The sequence below is a fragment of the Colius striatus genome, chromosome 2 (assembly GCF_028858725.1).
Source record: "Colius striatus isolate bColStr4 chromosome 2, bColStr4.1.hap1, whole genome shotgun sequence".
Taxonomy (NCBI): Eukaryota; Metazoa; Chordata; class Aves; order Coliiformes; family Coliidae; genus Colius; species Colius striatus.
This window is the reverse complement of record NC_084760.1, coordinates 98,310,767-98,325,324: the sequence shown is the minus strand read 5'-3', so window position 1 is coordinate 98,325,324 and position 14,558 is coordinate 98,310,767. Positions and strand designations below refer to the sequence as shown.

The following is a 14,558-nucleotide window of genomic DNA, read 5'->3' as shown; positions in this document are numbered from 1 at the left end:
CAGTGAAAGATCCTTCTGAAAGGGTAGCTCACCAAGGCTGAAGGTTACTCAATAGGAGCTCAAAGCTGCTTCTATTGAAGCTGTATACTTATTTTAGGAGAGATGGAACCAGATCCTAGAATTAAGCTATTCAGGAGAATAGCCATTGAAGAGGTATGATTGCACTACCTTGAGGTTTCTTTTCAAGACAAAAACAAATGGAGGGAAAAAGGAGAAGATTTGGACCTCGTGTTTTTGTAATGCTTTCTAATGTGCAATACTCTGAATGCTTAAACAGCACAGAATGCTCTTTTGCTATAACTGCCCCTATGCCTCCAGAGACCAAAGCAATTCAGTCATTTTTTTTTAATCAAAACTACAATGAATAGAAGAAAAGCCTGAACAGTTGACACTTTTGAACCCCTTACCTCCATTTCCTCCCAGCTCCAAACCCTTTTCTAAACTGGTTTTGGTTCCCTGTCTCATAAGCCCCTAAAATAATTCATCCATGGTAGATTTGAAATACTAAAATACAACTAAACCACCAGATCGTCTGAAAACTCCTTAAGTTCGTGAGCTGTTGGGAGGACCATTTTTGTGATATGGTAATAATGAAGCTTGAGATTGCATGTGTAAATTGACATCCATTCTTTCTTCAAAGCGGGAAGCATCACAGAGCTTGCTTCAATTTCGGCTCAGTCCTTCCTAGTATACATGGTTGCATAACTGAGGTGTTTTGCCTTGTTTAGTCATTTGTGAAGCAGCAGTAAAAATAAGTGATGGATGTGCTTACATTCAGCCCTGCCTTCCCTCCATCAGTGCAGCAAAGTAGAGCTGCCTTTAAAAAAACCCAACTGTTAAAGCAATAAACATTTAAAAAGTAACACACCAAAAGCAAAACATATCAATCAAAGCCCAACCCTGTTTAATAGTCAGTTTTCTATTCTGGGCATAAAAAGATGATACTGTAATTTTGGCAGTAAGTCTCCAAGAATTCTACTACACTCTGGGCACTGAGGGAGTAAAGCACAACACTATTCCTAATTGATAGTAATTTGGAACTGACTTCAGGGTTATTTTTTTAATAACTCTTAGGTCAGTACCCAAAGGTGACAATTCCTAGTTTCTCTAGTCTATATACAACTAGCTCCACATTATGAAATCAAGATCATGGCTTGCTGCCCTGGAAAGTGCTGCAGTATTGTGTCTGGAATAGTATGTTTTGTATGAACAGGGATAAATTGACTTTCAAGAACAAATGTTCATTTTTGAAGTATCTGAGAACCTCATTGAAATCAGTAGTCTGCTTGCTTGTCTGGTCCTGAAATATAAAGGAAAGATTCTTATTTACACTAAGAACCTTTACCATTGAGAAGAGACACAGAAATGTTTTGAGGAGGTTCTTTGTAAGTAAAAACACCCTTGCCTACTGTAATAGCAGGAATGGGCATATTTGAACCCATCAGAATAGTATCTGATTAGTCCTGTGTGTGATGGCTTTCTGTGGAAATTTTTCCATGCAAGCAAGCCTAACATTGATGGTGATGTCCTATATGACTGGAAAAATAAAGAGGTCACAATTCAGAGTAAGCAGCTCTTAGCTTGTCCTTGAATAGTCATGAAGGATTGTTTTGCTTCAGTGGGAAAGTGCAAGGTGAACTAATCTGTCAAAGATGGGGTAAGTACAGCAGTTATACAGACTTGTCATTTTGAAAGTATCTTCTGATATTGTCCCAAATAATAATAAGGAGAACTTGGATTTTCCATACATTTCAGTATTGGTTGAATGCTTTTCCATGGCATTGGGATGAGAGTAGAGTTTGTTCTGTAAATGTACCTTCTGTTTCATTCCTTGGCAGAAGAGTGATGAAAAAATATTGAAAACCAGTAATGTTTTAATAAACCAGTGTATCTGAGACAGACTAGCTGGTTAGAGTTCTCTCTAAGGCAGACTATAGTATGTTGACATTTAAACATAATTGCCTTTGTCTGAGATAGATATGATAATACAACTTTACAAATTATAGCCTGCATATGTGGATGTGTATACACAATGGGGTGTGTGTGTATTTATATATGTACACATATCTATGTATATATATACACACATACATATGTATTACTATTGTCTAACTCACTTTTTTTGTTGTAGACAAGCCTGGAAAGAATAAAGTATTCCTAGCTTGGAGATTTCTACATCTGTCCTTTAGGCAGAAACAGCATGGCTACATAAATCACTATAAATCAGCACAATTTTCAACAGCACAAAGCTCTAAGCACAGAGCCACTTTGGAGCACACTGCTCCATAGTTTCTTTGTAGACCTCCCATGCCAGGAGCAGGGAACTCAGACCAATCTATTCAACAGCTTACAGTAACCAGATGCAGGATAAAGAAATTGCCTTTCAAAGCTGTAGTCTGCACTAGACTTTTCCAAGCAAAACAGTCCTGTCTAGCATCCATCTTTTCTCTTCTGCTTGTTTATCAGGCATTTTTGGCCCTCATTTCCCCAAGATGAGGTGTTATTCTCCTGTTTTGCAAGAGGTTTTGAATTTAACTTTAGATTCTGAATTAGTAGTTTTCACTTGATCAGAGGGAAAGTCTGTACATAAGTTATAAAGTGTCCACAAAAAGTAACAGAAAAAAACCCCTGTTGTCAGTCTGTTTGAATACCTAGTGTCAGTGGAGGGTATATAGGTCCAATTGAAATTGAAGGGGTTTATAAATTGAAAGAAGGTTGAAAACCTCTGATGAACAATCGAAATCCGTGAGTTTGAAGATCTTTCTTTTATCTTAGTGCTTGGACTCCAACTTAATTTCACAGAAGAGGATGTAGTTTCTCTCCACAGACAGGAAAGAAGCAGTTTCTGAGGCTTCAGCTACAGTAGAAAAACTTATATTAAGCAAAGTTTAAATAGGTTTAGCATAGTTAAACTTTGTTTGCAGCCTGTTTGTATTAAGGATAGCTCTACAAGACTACAAGTAAACTTTCTTAAAGTTAAGCTGGTCCAAACAAAAACACAAAAATGAACAAAAAAATTTGGGGAACATTCTCATATCTTGCTCAGGTGAAACAGACAGTGGCCTCTGACCTGAGCAAGGACAATCCACAGCTGTGCACTGTATTGTGAACTTTAGAGTTTAGCATTTCCCATTATGGTTTATAAGGCAGGATGCCAGATTCAATAACTAAGTCTTTACAAGTCAGCCAAAGTACACCTGTCATAAACTTCTCTTCCAACGCAGAGAGATGTCTGTGCTCCCCATGACCAGACTGTAACACTAGTTGGGACTCTTCTACTTTCTTGCACTGACAATTTGGCTTGCAGATGTATCCAGTTGTTGACTCCATGCACCATATTCTCCCAGTATACTCTGCTTAGGTGGAAAGAGTTGCTCTGCACTATAGATATGCATTGGAAATGCATAACTATGTGTGTGACGGTTTCATCTGAAGACCTAGCAGACTTAGCTCTAGCAGTGATGTGGTGTCAGAATGCAGACTAGAGGGAAGGATACTGAATCCCTGCATCATAGTGTAAGATAAAGACACATGTTATGCCATAGTGGTGAACAAGTTAATGGACATGTTATCTGATAAATGATTTAATAGCACAGTAAAGAAACCATTGAATCCCTACTCTTGAAGTATTGGAAAAAATTCCTCATGAACTGCAACATATTGCTTGTGGCTGAAGAAATAAGCATCCTGAGCATCCACAGGCCAAATGGGGGAACAATGATAAAAACAAAGCTGAAAGGTCATGTGGTTCAACAAGGAAAAGTGCAGAGTCCTGCATTTGGGGAGGAATAACCCCATGCACCAGTACAGTCTGGGGACTGACCTGCTGGAGAGCAGCTCTGCAGAGAGACACCTGGGAGTCCTGGTTGATAATAAACTAAACCTGAGCCAGCAATGTGCCCTCGTAGCCAAGAAGGCCAATGACATCCTGGGATGCATCAAGAAGAATGTGGCCAGCAGGTCTAGGGACGTTCTGCTTCCCCTCTACTATGGCCTAGTGAGGCCTCATCTGGAGTGCTGTGTCCAGTTTTGGGCTCCTCAGCTGAAGAGGGACAGAGAATGTCTGGAGAGAGTCCAGCACAGGGCCACCAAGATGATCAGGGGAACGGAGCATCTTCTGTATGAGGAAAGGCTGTGGGAACTGAGGCTGTTCAGTCTAGAGAAGAGGAGACTGAGGGGGGGAATCTCATTAATATTTATAAGTATTTAAATGGTGGGTGTCAGGAGGTTGGGACATCCCTTTTTTCTGTTTTATCTAGCAACAGGACAAGAGGTAATGGGATGAAGCTGGAACACAAAAAGTTCCATTCAAACGTAAGAAAAAACTTTCACTGTGAGGGTAAGGGAGCCCTGGCATAGGCTGGCCTGGGAGGGTGTGGAGTCTCCTCTGGAGGTTTTCAAGACTCACCTGGATGTGTTCCTGTGTGATGTGATATAGGTGGACCTGCTTCTGCAGGGGAGTTGGACTAGATGATCTCTAAAGGTGTCATAAAGTATAATGTTTTGGAAAGGCTGAAATAAGTGGGAGGCTGTAAAATATTTTACTGGTTATTGAAGTGTAAAGCAGAAGATAAGTTAAAGCAACTCCAGTTGAGGAGTCATGGCTGTTAATCTGCAGCAAAAGATCAAATCTGTAGTTGAAAACAATTTTATGAAACTTGACTAGGCTGATTTCCATGCCATTAGGGGCAGGAACACCTCTATATTAAAAGTGACTTGCTTTTTGATAGGGCTTAACCATAATTATTTAGTGTTGTTGTTCAAAATAGTTCCACCTCAGATTGATCAACTATCTTTGGTGTAATCTCAGTTGCTACCAGCATTTGTCAGAAATGCTGCTTTAAGCTTGCCTTTCAGTTAATTACATGTTTGTACAAAACCAGATTTATTTGCTAAATGAACTTAAAGACAGAAATAGATGAGCCAGTGTTCAGGGTGAGTCACGTTCTGGTCCATCTAGAAAAATCTTTCTCTCTCTAAACTGTCATATTTTAATAAAGGAATATTTTTACGGAAAAGTACATCTAAGATGTGCATCAGTATGGTCTCAGTTTTTGTATTACTGACTATTCTTGTTCCTCTTTAAACAAATAGCAGTATCCCACGAGAAATCCCATACACTTGCTTGTTTCAGCATTTCTATTAGTTCTGATGTATTTATCCATTCCTTTGGCTACAAGTGAGCAAGCAATGCTGATTGGGGCTTTTATCATCTTATGCTGCTGTAGTAAAGAATGGTAATGGAATATTTTCCAAATGTCATTCACATACTTTCTATTTTTATTTTTAAAGCACGTTTGCTAGTCTGTCGTGTATACTATCTTTTCTTGCAGTTGTTGCCTTTTTGTCCTCCCTCCTCTTAAATCCCTCAGTTACACTAGGTTGGTCGAAATTGTTTAAATGTACAACCAAAATTCTCTAGTGAGGTTTGGCTAACCAACAAGCTATTCAAGTGGTTTGGTCTCCTGGTATGTCTTCATCCTCTGCTTTTCCAGGTTGCTTGAATATCCTTGAACCCATAATTTACCCTAATGTCCTCTAAGGCTTTGAAATAATAAAATACTCAAATAAAACTCTTTGGATAAATGCCCTTTAAAATATAGCTTTATCTGTGAACTATCATGCTCTCAAGGGAGTAGATTTTGTTCCTCAGATGATTAAGGGGATTTTCTGTCCACTATGTTACTGTGGTTTTTCCACTGTGATCAGGCATAGCCATCTTAACTCCTGCAACAACTCAAAACAGAAAAGATGTGGAAGGTCTGGGAGAAAAATGGGACAGAAGCTAGACTGGTGCTGTCTGTGTTTTTTGTTGGGGTTTTTTTGTTGCTTTTTTTTTCCTCTGGTGCCTGGGTTTAGTTCCCTGATCTACCACATGATTTTCTGTGGGTCATGAAGCCTTCCTGTGCTTTTGAAAAATAATTCTCTGCTCAACAGAGATGTTGCTGAGGATAAATTAAGGGTGGCAGAGTGCCTAGCCATTACAGAGGGGTAGTCTTACACACAGAGAAAGGCTGTACTCAGGTCTGTACCTCACAAAATAGAACAAGGGAGATTGCCTGACTTGCCATCAACAAATCCACTGGGGCAGTTGGAGGCAGAGCAGGGGATTGGATCTTGTTTTTCTGCCAGAGGCCTCATGTGATCCATTTTGCCTTTTCACAGTCTTTTTCACAGTCATAGCTAAGCCTAAACCCAGAGTCCTACCAGACAGGAAAGGGTGACTTGGAGGACCTCACCAGGGTCCCCTGTGCTGCAGGTCATCAGGGCACCTGATCAGGCCCTGAAGACCAACATAACCTGGAGATTGGTCAGAGTGATGCTGTTGCTCAATTTACAGGTAAAGGAAGATGGCTTCATTTTTTTTTTTCCCCACTCAGGTCAGCTAATAATTAGTTTCTGTCTGCAAGAATGATCTGCAAAATAGCACCAAAGGGGAAAAAGAACATCTCCACTTTTGGAACTCTATAACTAAATTCCAAAAAGAAAGGTTTAAGGGTTTTGTGTAATTTGTGAGTATTTTGTGAGTAATCTGCTTCTGAAGCTAATTATTGTTAAAAATGAAAAATTGCTAAAAGATGTCAGGAAAGGGAATCTTTCCTTTTTATGTCATTGCACCAACAAAATTTAAAAAATCTAATCAAAGTATAACCACATGATTATTATTTTAAAGTGACACTTGTGAGATTGTCACTCCATTTTCAGGCATATTCTCCAGAAAGACGTCTGTATTTCCTCATCTTAAGTGACAGGAAATGCAAATAGACCACAGTGTAAGTATGAAGATTATGGAGACTTATGAATCTCTTTTATATTTTTTAATGATAAAATGCAGGGAAACTAAATGTAGCAAGTGTTTCCTCAATTTTTTAGCTTATACTGACATTTCCTGCTCAAATACCACTCTGTCCTCTTTTTTTATTCTTGAAATTTTCCTTCCAGTAGTATCAGTTTCTAATCTAAAGTTTAAAATTTTCTTTATCTGAAGTTTATGGTGATGAAGTAGCACGAATAAAGCCAGTGCTTTAGCTGGATGAAGATCTTTTCTCCTAATGCTTAAGAGAATTATTAAGTTCTGGTAGCTCTATGCCTTGCTTAATGTCATGTGTATTCAGAAACAGGAAAAGGACAGAGAAACCCATCTGAGAGCTTACTGAGTTCATCTCCTCCCTAGTCTTCGCTTTTAAGAAGCTTAGAAGATAAATTACTAGCTTTGGTTTTGGCTGGCATGCAGCAGCATCAGAACTGATTAGTGTTTTGGCAGCTTGTTTCCAGGTGAGCAGCTCCTGCTTTTTACAGTGCCAAGCATGATGACAAACTCATGAGCCTTGGCTGTAGTTTTGGGAGTGGAGGGATGAACAGTTAGACCAGGTTCAGTGTGGCTTCCTGGAAGAGCTAGAAAGAGGAACATCTGTTGAAATTTGTAATGGCAACAACCTAAATTAATTATTTCAGCTGATACCCACTTAGTGTCTTCTGGAGGAAACGAGATGGAATTTCTAGGAAAGGAGAAGGTAAGGGGCAATGGGCAGAACTGACAGGGTTTGAGTAGCAGGGGCCTTGCAGGGCTCTCTAGTGTGAGAGGAGAACAAGAACTGCTCTACACCAGTCCAGAAAAAAATATTGTAGCCCACAGGTGGCTTACACAGGTGCAAGGACACCCCCCAGAGACTGTGGCCACAGGCAACCCATATTGGTATAGGGACAACCCTGAGGCTTTTCAGTCATGGGCAACCCATGCCAAGGCTCATGGTCCATGGTCAGTTTTTATTCTTTGATGACAAATTAAATACAGTGATATGGTTCAAGATACTTGCACACAGCACACAGCCTGGTTCAGGTTTTGTTTTTTCTGCTTATCCATGGTGGGGCACTTTGGAATGCCAACTGAGACTCACAGAATCATTGAATTATTCAGATTGGAGAAGATCTTTTAATATTGAGTCCAACAATTAAACCTAACACTGCCAAGTCCACCATTGAACTATGTTCCTTAGCACCTCATCTACATGTCTTTTAAATAGCTCTGGGGATGGTGAGCAGGCTGAGTAGCCTGTTCCAATGCTTGACAACCCTTTCGGTAAAGAAACTTTGTCTAGTATCCAATCTAAACCTCCCATGGTGCAACTTGAGGCTGTTTCCTCTTTTTCTGTCACTTGTAGCTTGGGAGAAGAGACTAAGCCTCACCTCACTACAGCCTGCTTTCAGGTAGGTGGAGAGAGTGATAAGGTCTTCCTTCAGCTTCATCTTCTCCAGCCTAAACAATCCCTGTTCCCTCAACTGCTCCTCAGAAGACGTTTTTCTCTAGACCCTTCACCAGATCTGTTGCCCACCTCTTGAACACTCTCCAGCACCTCAATGTCCTTCTTGTAGTAAGGTGCCCAAAACTGAACACAGTACTTGAGGTGCAGCTTCACTGGTGCTGAGTACAGAGGGACAACCACTTGCCTGGTCCTGCTGGTCACACTATTTCTCATACAAGCCAGGATGCCTTTGGCCTTCTTGGCCACCTGGGCACACTGCTGGCTCATGTTCAGCCACCTGTCGATTAACACCCCCAGGTCCTGTCCCCACAGGACAGCTTTCCCGCCACTCTGCCCCAAGCCTGTAGTGTTGCATGGGATTATTGTTGCCCAAATGTAGGACTCCTTCAATGAGTGTTATAACAATGGTCTCTGGAAAAACTGCAAGCATATAACACTTCCCTCTTCAATCTCGGTGTGTGTTTTTATAGACAAGCATATGCATAAATACATATATTTCTATAAAATATATATGAATTTTTTGTTGAGGAGTCTTTGGATTTTGAGTATGAGGATTGCAAGAATAAGTGAACTATTATGTTGTATAATGTGCTTCATAAGATTCTCCTACCTTGCTCACTTTCTCTTCAGACCTCTTGCACTGAGACCATCAGACACATTATAATTTTAGATGAATATTAATGATGAAAGTATTATTTGGATCTTAGAGGAGACGTTTTGGCTTGTTATTGTAGAATAGTTAATACATAGCTAATAAAATAGGTAACTTTCCATTGCTGTCTCTTTTACTATGAAGAATGTTTCTGCCATCAGTATTTTTGCTCTGAAGACTCCAAGCTGCTGTGTTCAGCTTCATGGTGGCTGATGGTGATTCAGAGATTTCCTAATTGTGATAGTGGATTTAGTGTATGCTACAGAAATGTTACAGTCACTACCATTTCAAAGCAGCAGCTGAATAGCCCCAGATATGATGAATCAGCTAGCATTGGAATAGGCTAAAAGGACAGAGCATTCTTTTCAATTTTGAGTAATATGTGTATGTCTTCCCTGGGAAAGGGGATTACAGAGCAGTTTTTGCATGGGAATAGCATTCCTACAGCATTATTTTTTTTTCTAGTTTTTGAGAGTGGATCAAGACAAAGACAGAGAATGCAGCCTGGATTGTGCAGGTTCCCCTCAGAAATCACTTTGTGCATCTGATGGAAGAACTTTTCTGTCCCGATGTGAATTTCAACGAGCAAAATGCAAAGACCCTCAGCTGGAAATAGCCTACCGGGGCAACTGCAAAGGTGAGCAAATCAAAGTTTCTCTTGACCATAATGAAAAATAGTAGACTTGAAATAAGTTTTGAAAATGACAGTGTATTGAAAATGGGGAGTGCTATACTTGAAGAGTTTTCTAAAAGCAAGTAGGCTAAAATCCGATTAATTCTGTAACAATATGATACATAAAGCTAAATTAATCTTTATCCATCGGCAAAAATATTTACCTGATAATAAGTCACTATTAATGAAATTGCAAGTTTAGGTCCTTGTTTTGAAAGACTGTAGTATCGTCAGCCTCAGAGTAACTCTTGAGATTGTTATCTCCTGAGATGGTTAAATTCAGTCTTATGTTTCCTACAATTCCTGCAGTAATTTAGTTACTGGGGTGAAAAAAGGGAGAAAAAAAAGAATGGTTTTTAGTGCTTAGAGCCCTCACAGGCCATTCCTACCCACATCATTCACTGTTTTACTTCTCTGTTTAAAGAAACTAAAACATGTGACCCTACAACTTCAGTTCCAATATTTCCAAGTATTCAGTTAAATATTTTCATTTTTAGATAGCCTGATGTAGAGAATACAGTTGATTGAAGAAGTTTAGGGTTATTCCCAACATAATGTTCTTCCTTCTAAAATGTAAGAATAGCAATGGTCATGACGATTTACTTTCTGTTTCTCTCTATCCGAAAGAGAGGGGTGGAGGGGAAGAAAGCTGCAGGGACCACACTGATTCAACCTCTAGGAGGCAATTTTCCACATCATCTCTCTCCATTAGCTCCAACAAATCTCTGAAGCATCAAGACTGCTTCAAAGAGACATTCCGTCTCATCTTCTGCTTAGATGAAACACTATGCTAATTCATCAGCACTTTCATAATAAGCCATTGTATTAGTTGATGGATCTATTTACTTTTGTGAACAAGGATAACATAATGAAGTTACCTGAGCCAAAGCTTTTGTTACACTCATGAATGACAGAGAATTATTGTGCACTTTGTTCATTTTATACATTAGAACATTATACACTTTAAGGGAAATTAGTTTTGCGTGGGGTTTTTAAATTGTTTTTATCTCTTACCATATTGACAATGTCATCTGCAAGAAATTTTTTCCATAAAGATCTGTTGAATTAACGAGCTGAAGGTGTTCTTGACAATACTGGCAAATTTTTCTTCAGTCAACTACTATTAGGAGAAGTGGTCATTTACTGTTTGTTTTTTAATGAATAGTATGTCAGTACAATAGCAGACTTGGAACCAGACACCTTAGGCATCCTAAATATTGCATTCGTCATACCCTCATCAATTAGTTGCTTTTAATCTTTCAATTTAATGAATACAAACCTCACTCTAACGTTTAGATATTTTTTTCCTTTGATTTGCCAATAATATACATGGTCAATATCAGCAATGGACCAGTGCTGTTTCAAATGTTATATTTTCATAACATTTCTTTTTTACTCAAAGCAGTCTTAAATTTTGAAGTGACCAATGTGTTTATTCCTACCAATGGCTGCAATCATCAGAAGTATTTCAAGCTGTAAAAACAAGTTTTAGAAAAGAAAAAGATGATTCTTTGGCCTAGCTGAAATTTCAGTTTGAGCATTGCTACAACTACTTTTGGTTAGTCCCATCAAACATTCTTCTGAAAGATCTAAGAAAGTTCTCATATTAGAACCTCTTTTGAGCTGGTTGATTTTGAGTAGTGAAATTTGTTGTTGCAGGTGCTGCTTGATCAATGTGTAAAGAGTATTTTTATTAGTGCTAACCAAAAAGTGGTGATTCCGTTTCAGGGCACCTTTCAAGGTTTCAGAACTTACTTTCTTTCCATATTGGAATGCAGGCAAATCCTTTTGGAAGTGTCCATCTGTTCCCCTAAAAACCAGACACACATGCTCCCCTCTCAAAACATTGGTTTTGAAGCAGGTTTTGAGGTTGCTAATGCAGGAGAAAGGGAAACATGCATGTTTGCATAAGGAAGCTATGAAGGGAGAAAATATAATTCCTGGTAGAGGATTCATAACTTTAAATCTGTATCTGATCTTCATCCAACATTGATCAGAAAAGGCAGTCTTAATTCTATGTCTATCTTGTCCTGCCTTGTGTGAAAATCCGTGTTTACTTCGCAATAATCTTGTCTGAAAATTAAATACTTGAAGGTATCATTTTACTCTGTTGAAATCATGGTAACCAGCTTGTTGTTTGGTTCAGTCTATTTGCTAGAAACATAAACACCTTGTCAGTTTGTTGACAACTTTTAGAATAATTTTGAGTCCATTGCTTCCTGCTTATATATTCAGAACTGTGAATTACTTGGGCATCCATAAGGGAGATTGAACTACCATCAGGCTCATAGCTGCTTTATCCGTGTCTTTTTTTCCTAAGGAAGCAAAATTTAGTTTGGCTATCTTTTCTCCTTCTCACCTGTTCTCAACATTTGTCTCATCTATTTGGTTTTTGATCATTGAAATATTAAAATGACAAAGGGATAGTTTACTTTAAATGTACTTACTTTCAAGTTTCATTCACAGCAACATTGCTCTGTCCAGGTAATTCTTTAGCATTATGAAGGAAATCATTTTTAGATTCTGGATCTTAAAAACTAAATGACAGAAAGCTGGTAGAATTGGAACAATTTTATTTTCTCTCACTCCTGCCTTTCAAATTCCTGATCACTGCATCAGAGATCAAAACAGCTTAAAAAAACCTGAGAATGAATTAATCCTGAACATTCCCCTCAGTTCTGAAAAACAACTCACTTTTTACAAAACAAGCATCAAGATAGACTGTTCTGATAATGGGGTTTTCTGAAGACATGACAAAGTTTTATAATCCATTGCTAAGCTTGGAAATGCTATAAGAAATTACACTCTTGTAAAATGTTCAGTCTGCTTTTGCAGTTTCAAAGGTCTCAAATAATCTGTATACACTGTAAATTAATGTCTAATTTTTTTTTATACTTTTCCAAACAAAATCTGAATTGAGGTGCTGGAGATTTGCCTTGATACAGCATTTATCATGCAGTAAGATTATAAATCTAATAAATTGTGTTAGGGGCACCGTCAAAATATCATCTGTGCTGAGGATCCACTACACACACACACACAAATACTTCACAATAAATCTGATGAAGTATAGCCAAAGAAACAGAGATAGAGGAAGTGGAAAAGCAGCATGACTACTTTAAAACTGGTCATAAAGACACAGAGGCTGTATCTACCCTAACTCAAGCAGTACCAGGACACAGGACAACTGCCTTCTCAGGTAAACTGATCGAGTGCTCCCTGTTGCACTTTGAACAGGGCTCAGCTAGTGCTTTCTTGAGGGCTGTAACTACATGGGTCAGGGATAGGTGGGCCAGAGACTGTTCCTAGTAAACAGCATGCATAGAGTGACCTTCTTTAAGGCACTGAAGGCTGCTCCATCTGTGAGCTGACCCTGTCTACTCTTAAAGGATTGCCTTGATACGTGCTAGTGTATTCCTATGATTAATACAAGCTTGGGCAGGAGTCCTTTAGGACTCAGCCTTCTGCCTTCCACTACAGCTGGTGAGGATGGGACTGGAGAGCTTTGGATACCACAGAGGAAGGCTTTGTAACTTACAAGACCACAGTGGTTTAGCCCTGGCTGGGTGTCAGGCACCCATCAAGTCATAATATCCTCTTCCTAAACTGGACAGGGCAGATAGAAATATAACAAGAGGTTTGTGTGACAAGATAAGGACAGAGAGATCATTCAGCAATTAACATCACGGGCAAAACAGACTCAACTTGGGAAGAAAAGGCTTGATTTATCAATAAACTATAAGAACAAGGAGATGAGAAATAAAACCAAATCTTAAAACACCTCCCCTCACCCCTCCCTCCTCCAGGACTCTCCTTCCCTCCCCGCCAGTGGCGCAGGGGATGGGTGTGGCGGTCAGTTCATTACAGATGGCCTTTGCTGCTGCTTCTTCTCAGGGGGAGACCTCTTCACACTTCCACTGTGGAGTCCCTCCCACAGGACACAGTTCTTCATGAACTTCTTCAGCTTGGGTCCTTCTCATGGGCTACAGTTCCTCACAAACTGCTCCATCATGGGGACTCCCCTGGGGGCAGCTCCTCACACCCTGCCCCAGCGTGGGCCATCCACTGGGAGAACAGTCCTTCAGGTACTGACTGCTCCAGCCTGAGTCCCTCACAGGATCACAAGTCCTGACAGCAAACCTGCTCTGACGTGGGCTCCTCTCTCCCCATGGACTTCCAGATCCTGCCAGGATCTTGCTGTGATGTGGGCTTCCCACAGAGCCACAGCCTCCTTCAAGCATTCACGCTCTGGTGTGGGGTCCTTCACAGGCTGCGAGTGGGTCTCTGCTCCCCCATGGACCTCCATAGACTGCAGGGGCACAGCTGCGTCACCATGGTCTTCACCACATATCACAAGAGAGTCTTTCAGGGCCTAAGCACCCTCCTCTCCCTCCTTCTCCACTGACCTTGGTGTCTGCAGAGATATTTTCACATTCTCACTCCCTGTTGCTGCTGCCATTTAGCAACTGCACAACAACTTCTTCCCCTTCTCAAAACAGGTTAGAGGAATATTTTATTTGCGATTAATGGAGGGGGTTTTTTGAGTTCAGAAAGTTGAACAACTGTTCTCATTGAACAGCTTTTCATCTCCCATCTCAGCAACTTCAGGTCTCAAGTGAGAAAGTCTGTTAGCTGATTGCATCTCATTCAAAGCAAACAATATCTGTTTGCAAAAGTATGTCAATTTTTCTCACTAATGGGCTGTTAAGTGAACAGTGAGTAGTGGCCAGCAACAGTTTGGTTCATAGTTTCGCTAACAGCATGAGGGTGAGTTGGAACAGGTGCCACAGTAGTTCATCTGGAGTAGTTAGAACTTTAAGCACTCAAGCTCTTTATATGAATGTTTCCTGAGATTTAAGGCAGCTTGTCAGGAGGAAGCTGAAGAGCACGTGCAATCCTGTGACTGAATTTTGGATGACTGTGGCTATTGTTTCACCTGTACTACAAAGCCTGTATGTCCCGTGGAGAT

General features: G+C 39.9%; 1 protein-coding gene across 7 annotated transcripts in view; it reads left to right on the top strand.

Moving 5' to 3' along the window:
• SMOC2 (SPARC related modular calcium binding 2) overlaps positions 1–14,558 on the top strand; it is a 136,245-nt gene that overhangs the window by 34,747 nt on the left and 86,940 nt on the right. For all 7 annotated transcript variants that reach the window (XM_061990203.1, XM_061990202.1, XM_061990201.1 and 4 more), the window contains exon 2: positions 9,382–9,553. In XM_061990203.1, coding sequence (XP_061846187.1) covers positions 9,382–9,553 — 172 coding nt within the window. The remainder of the gene's footprint in view (positions 1–9,381; positions 9,554–14,558) is intronic.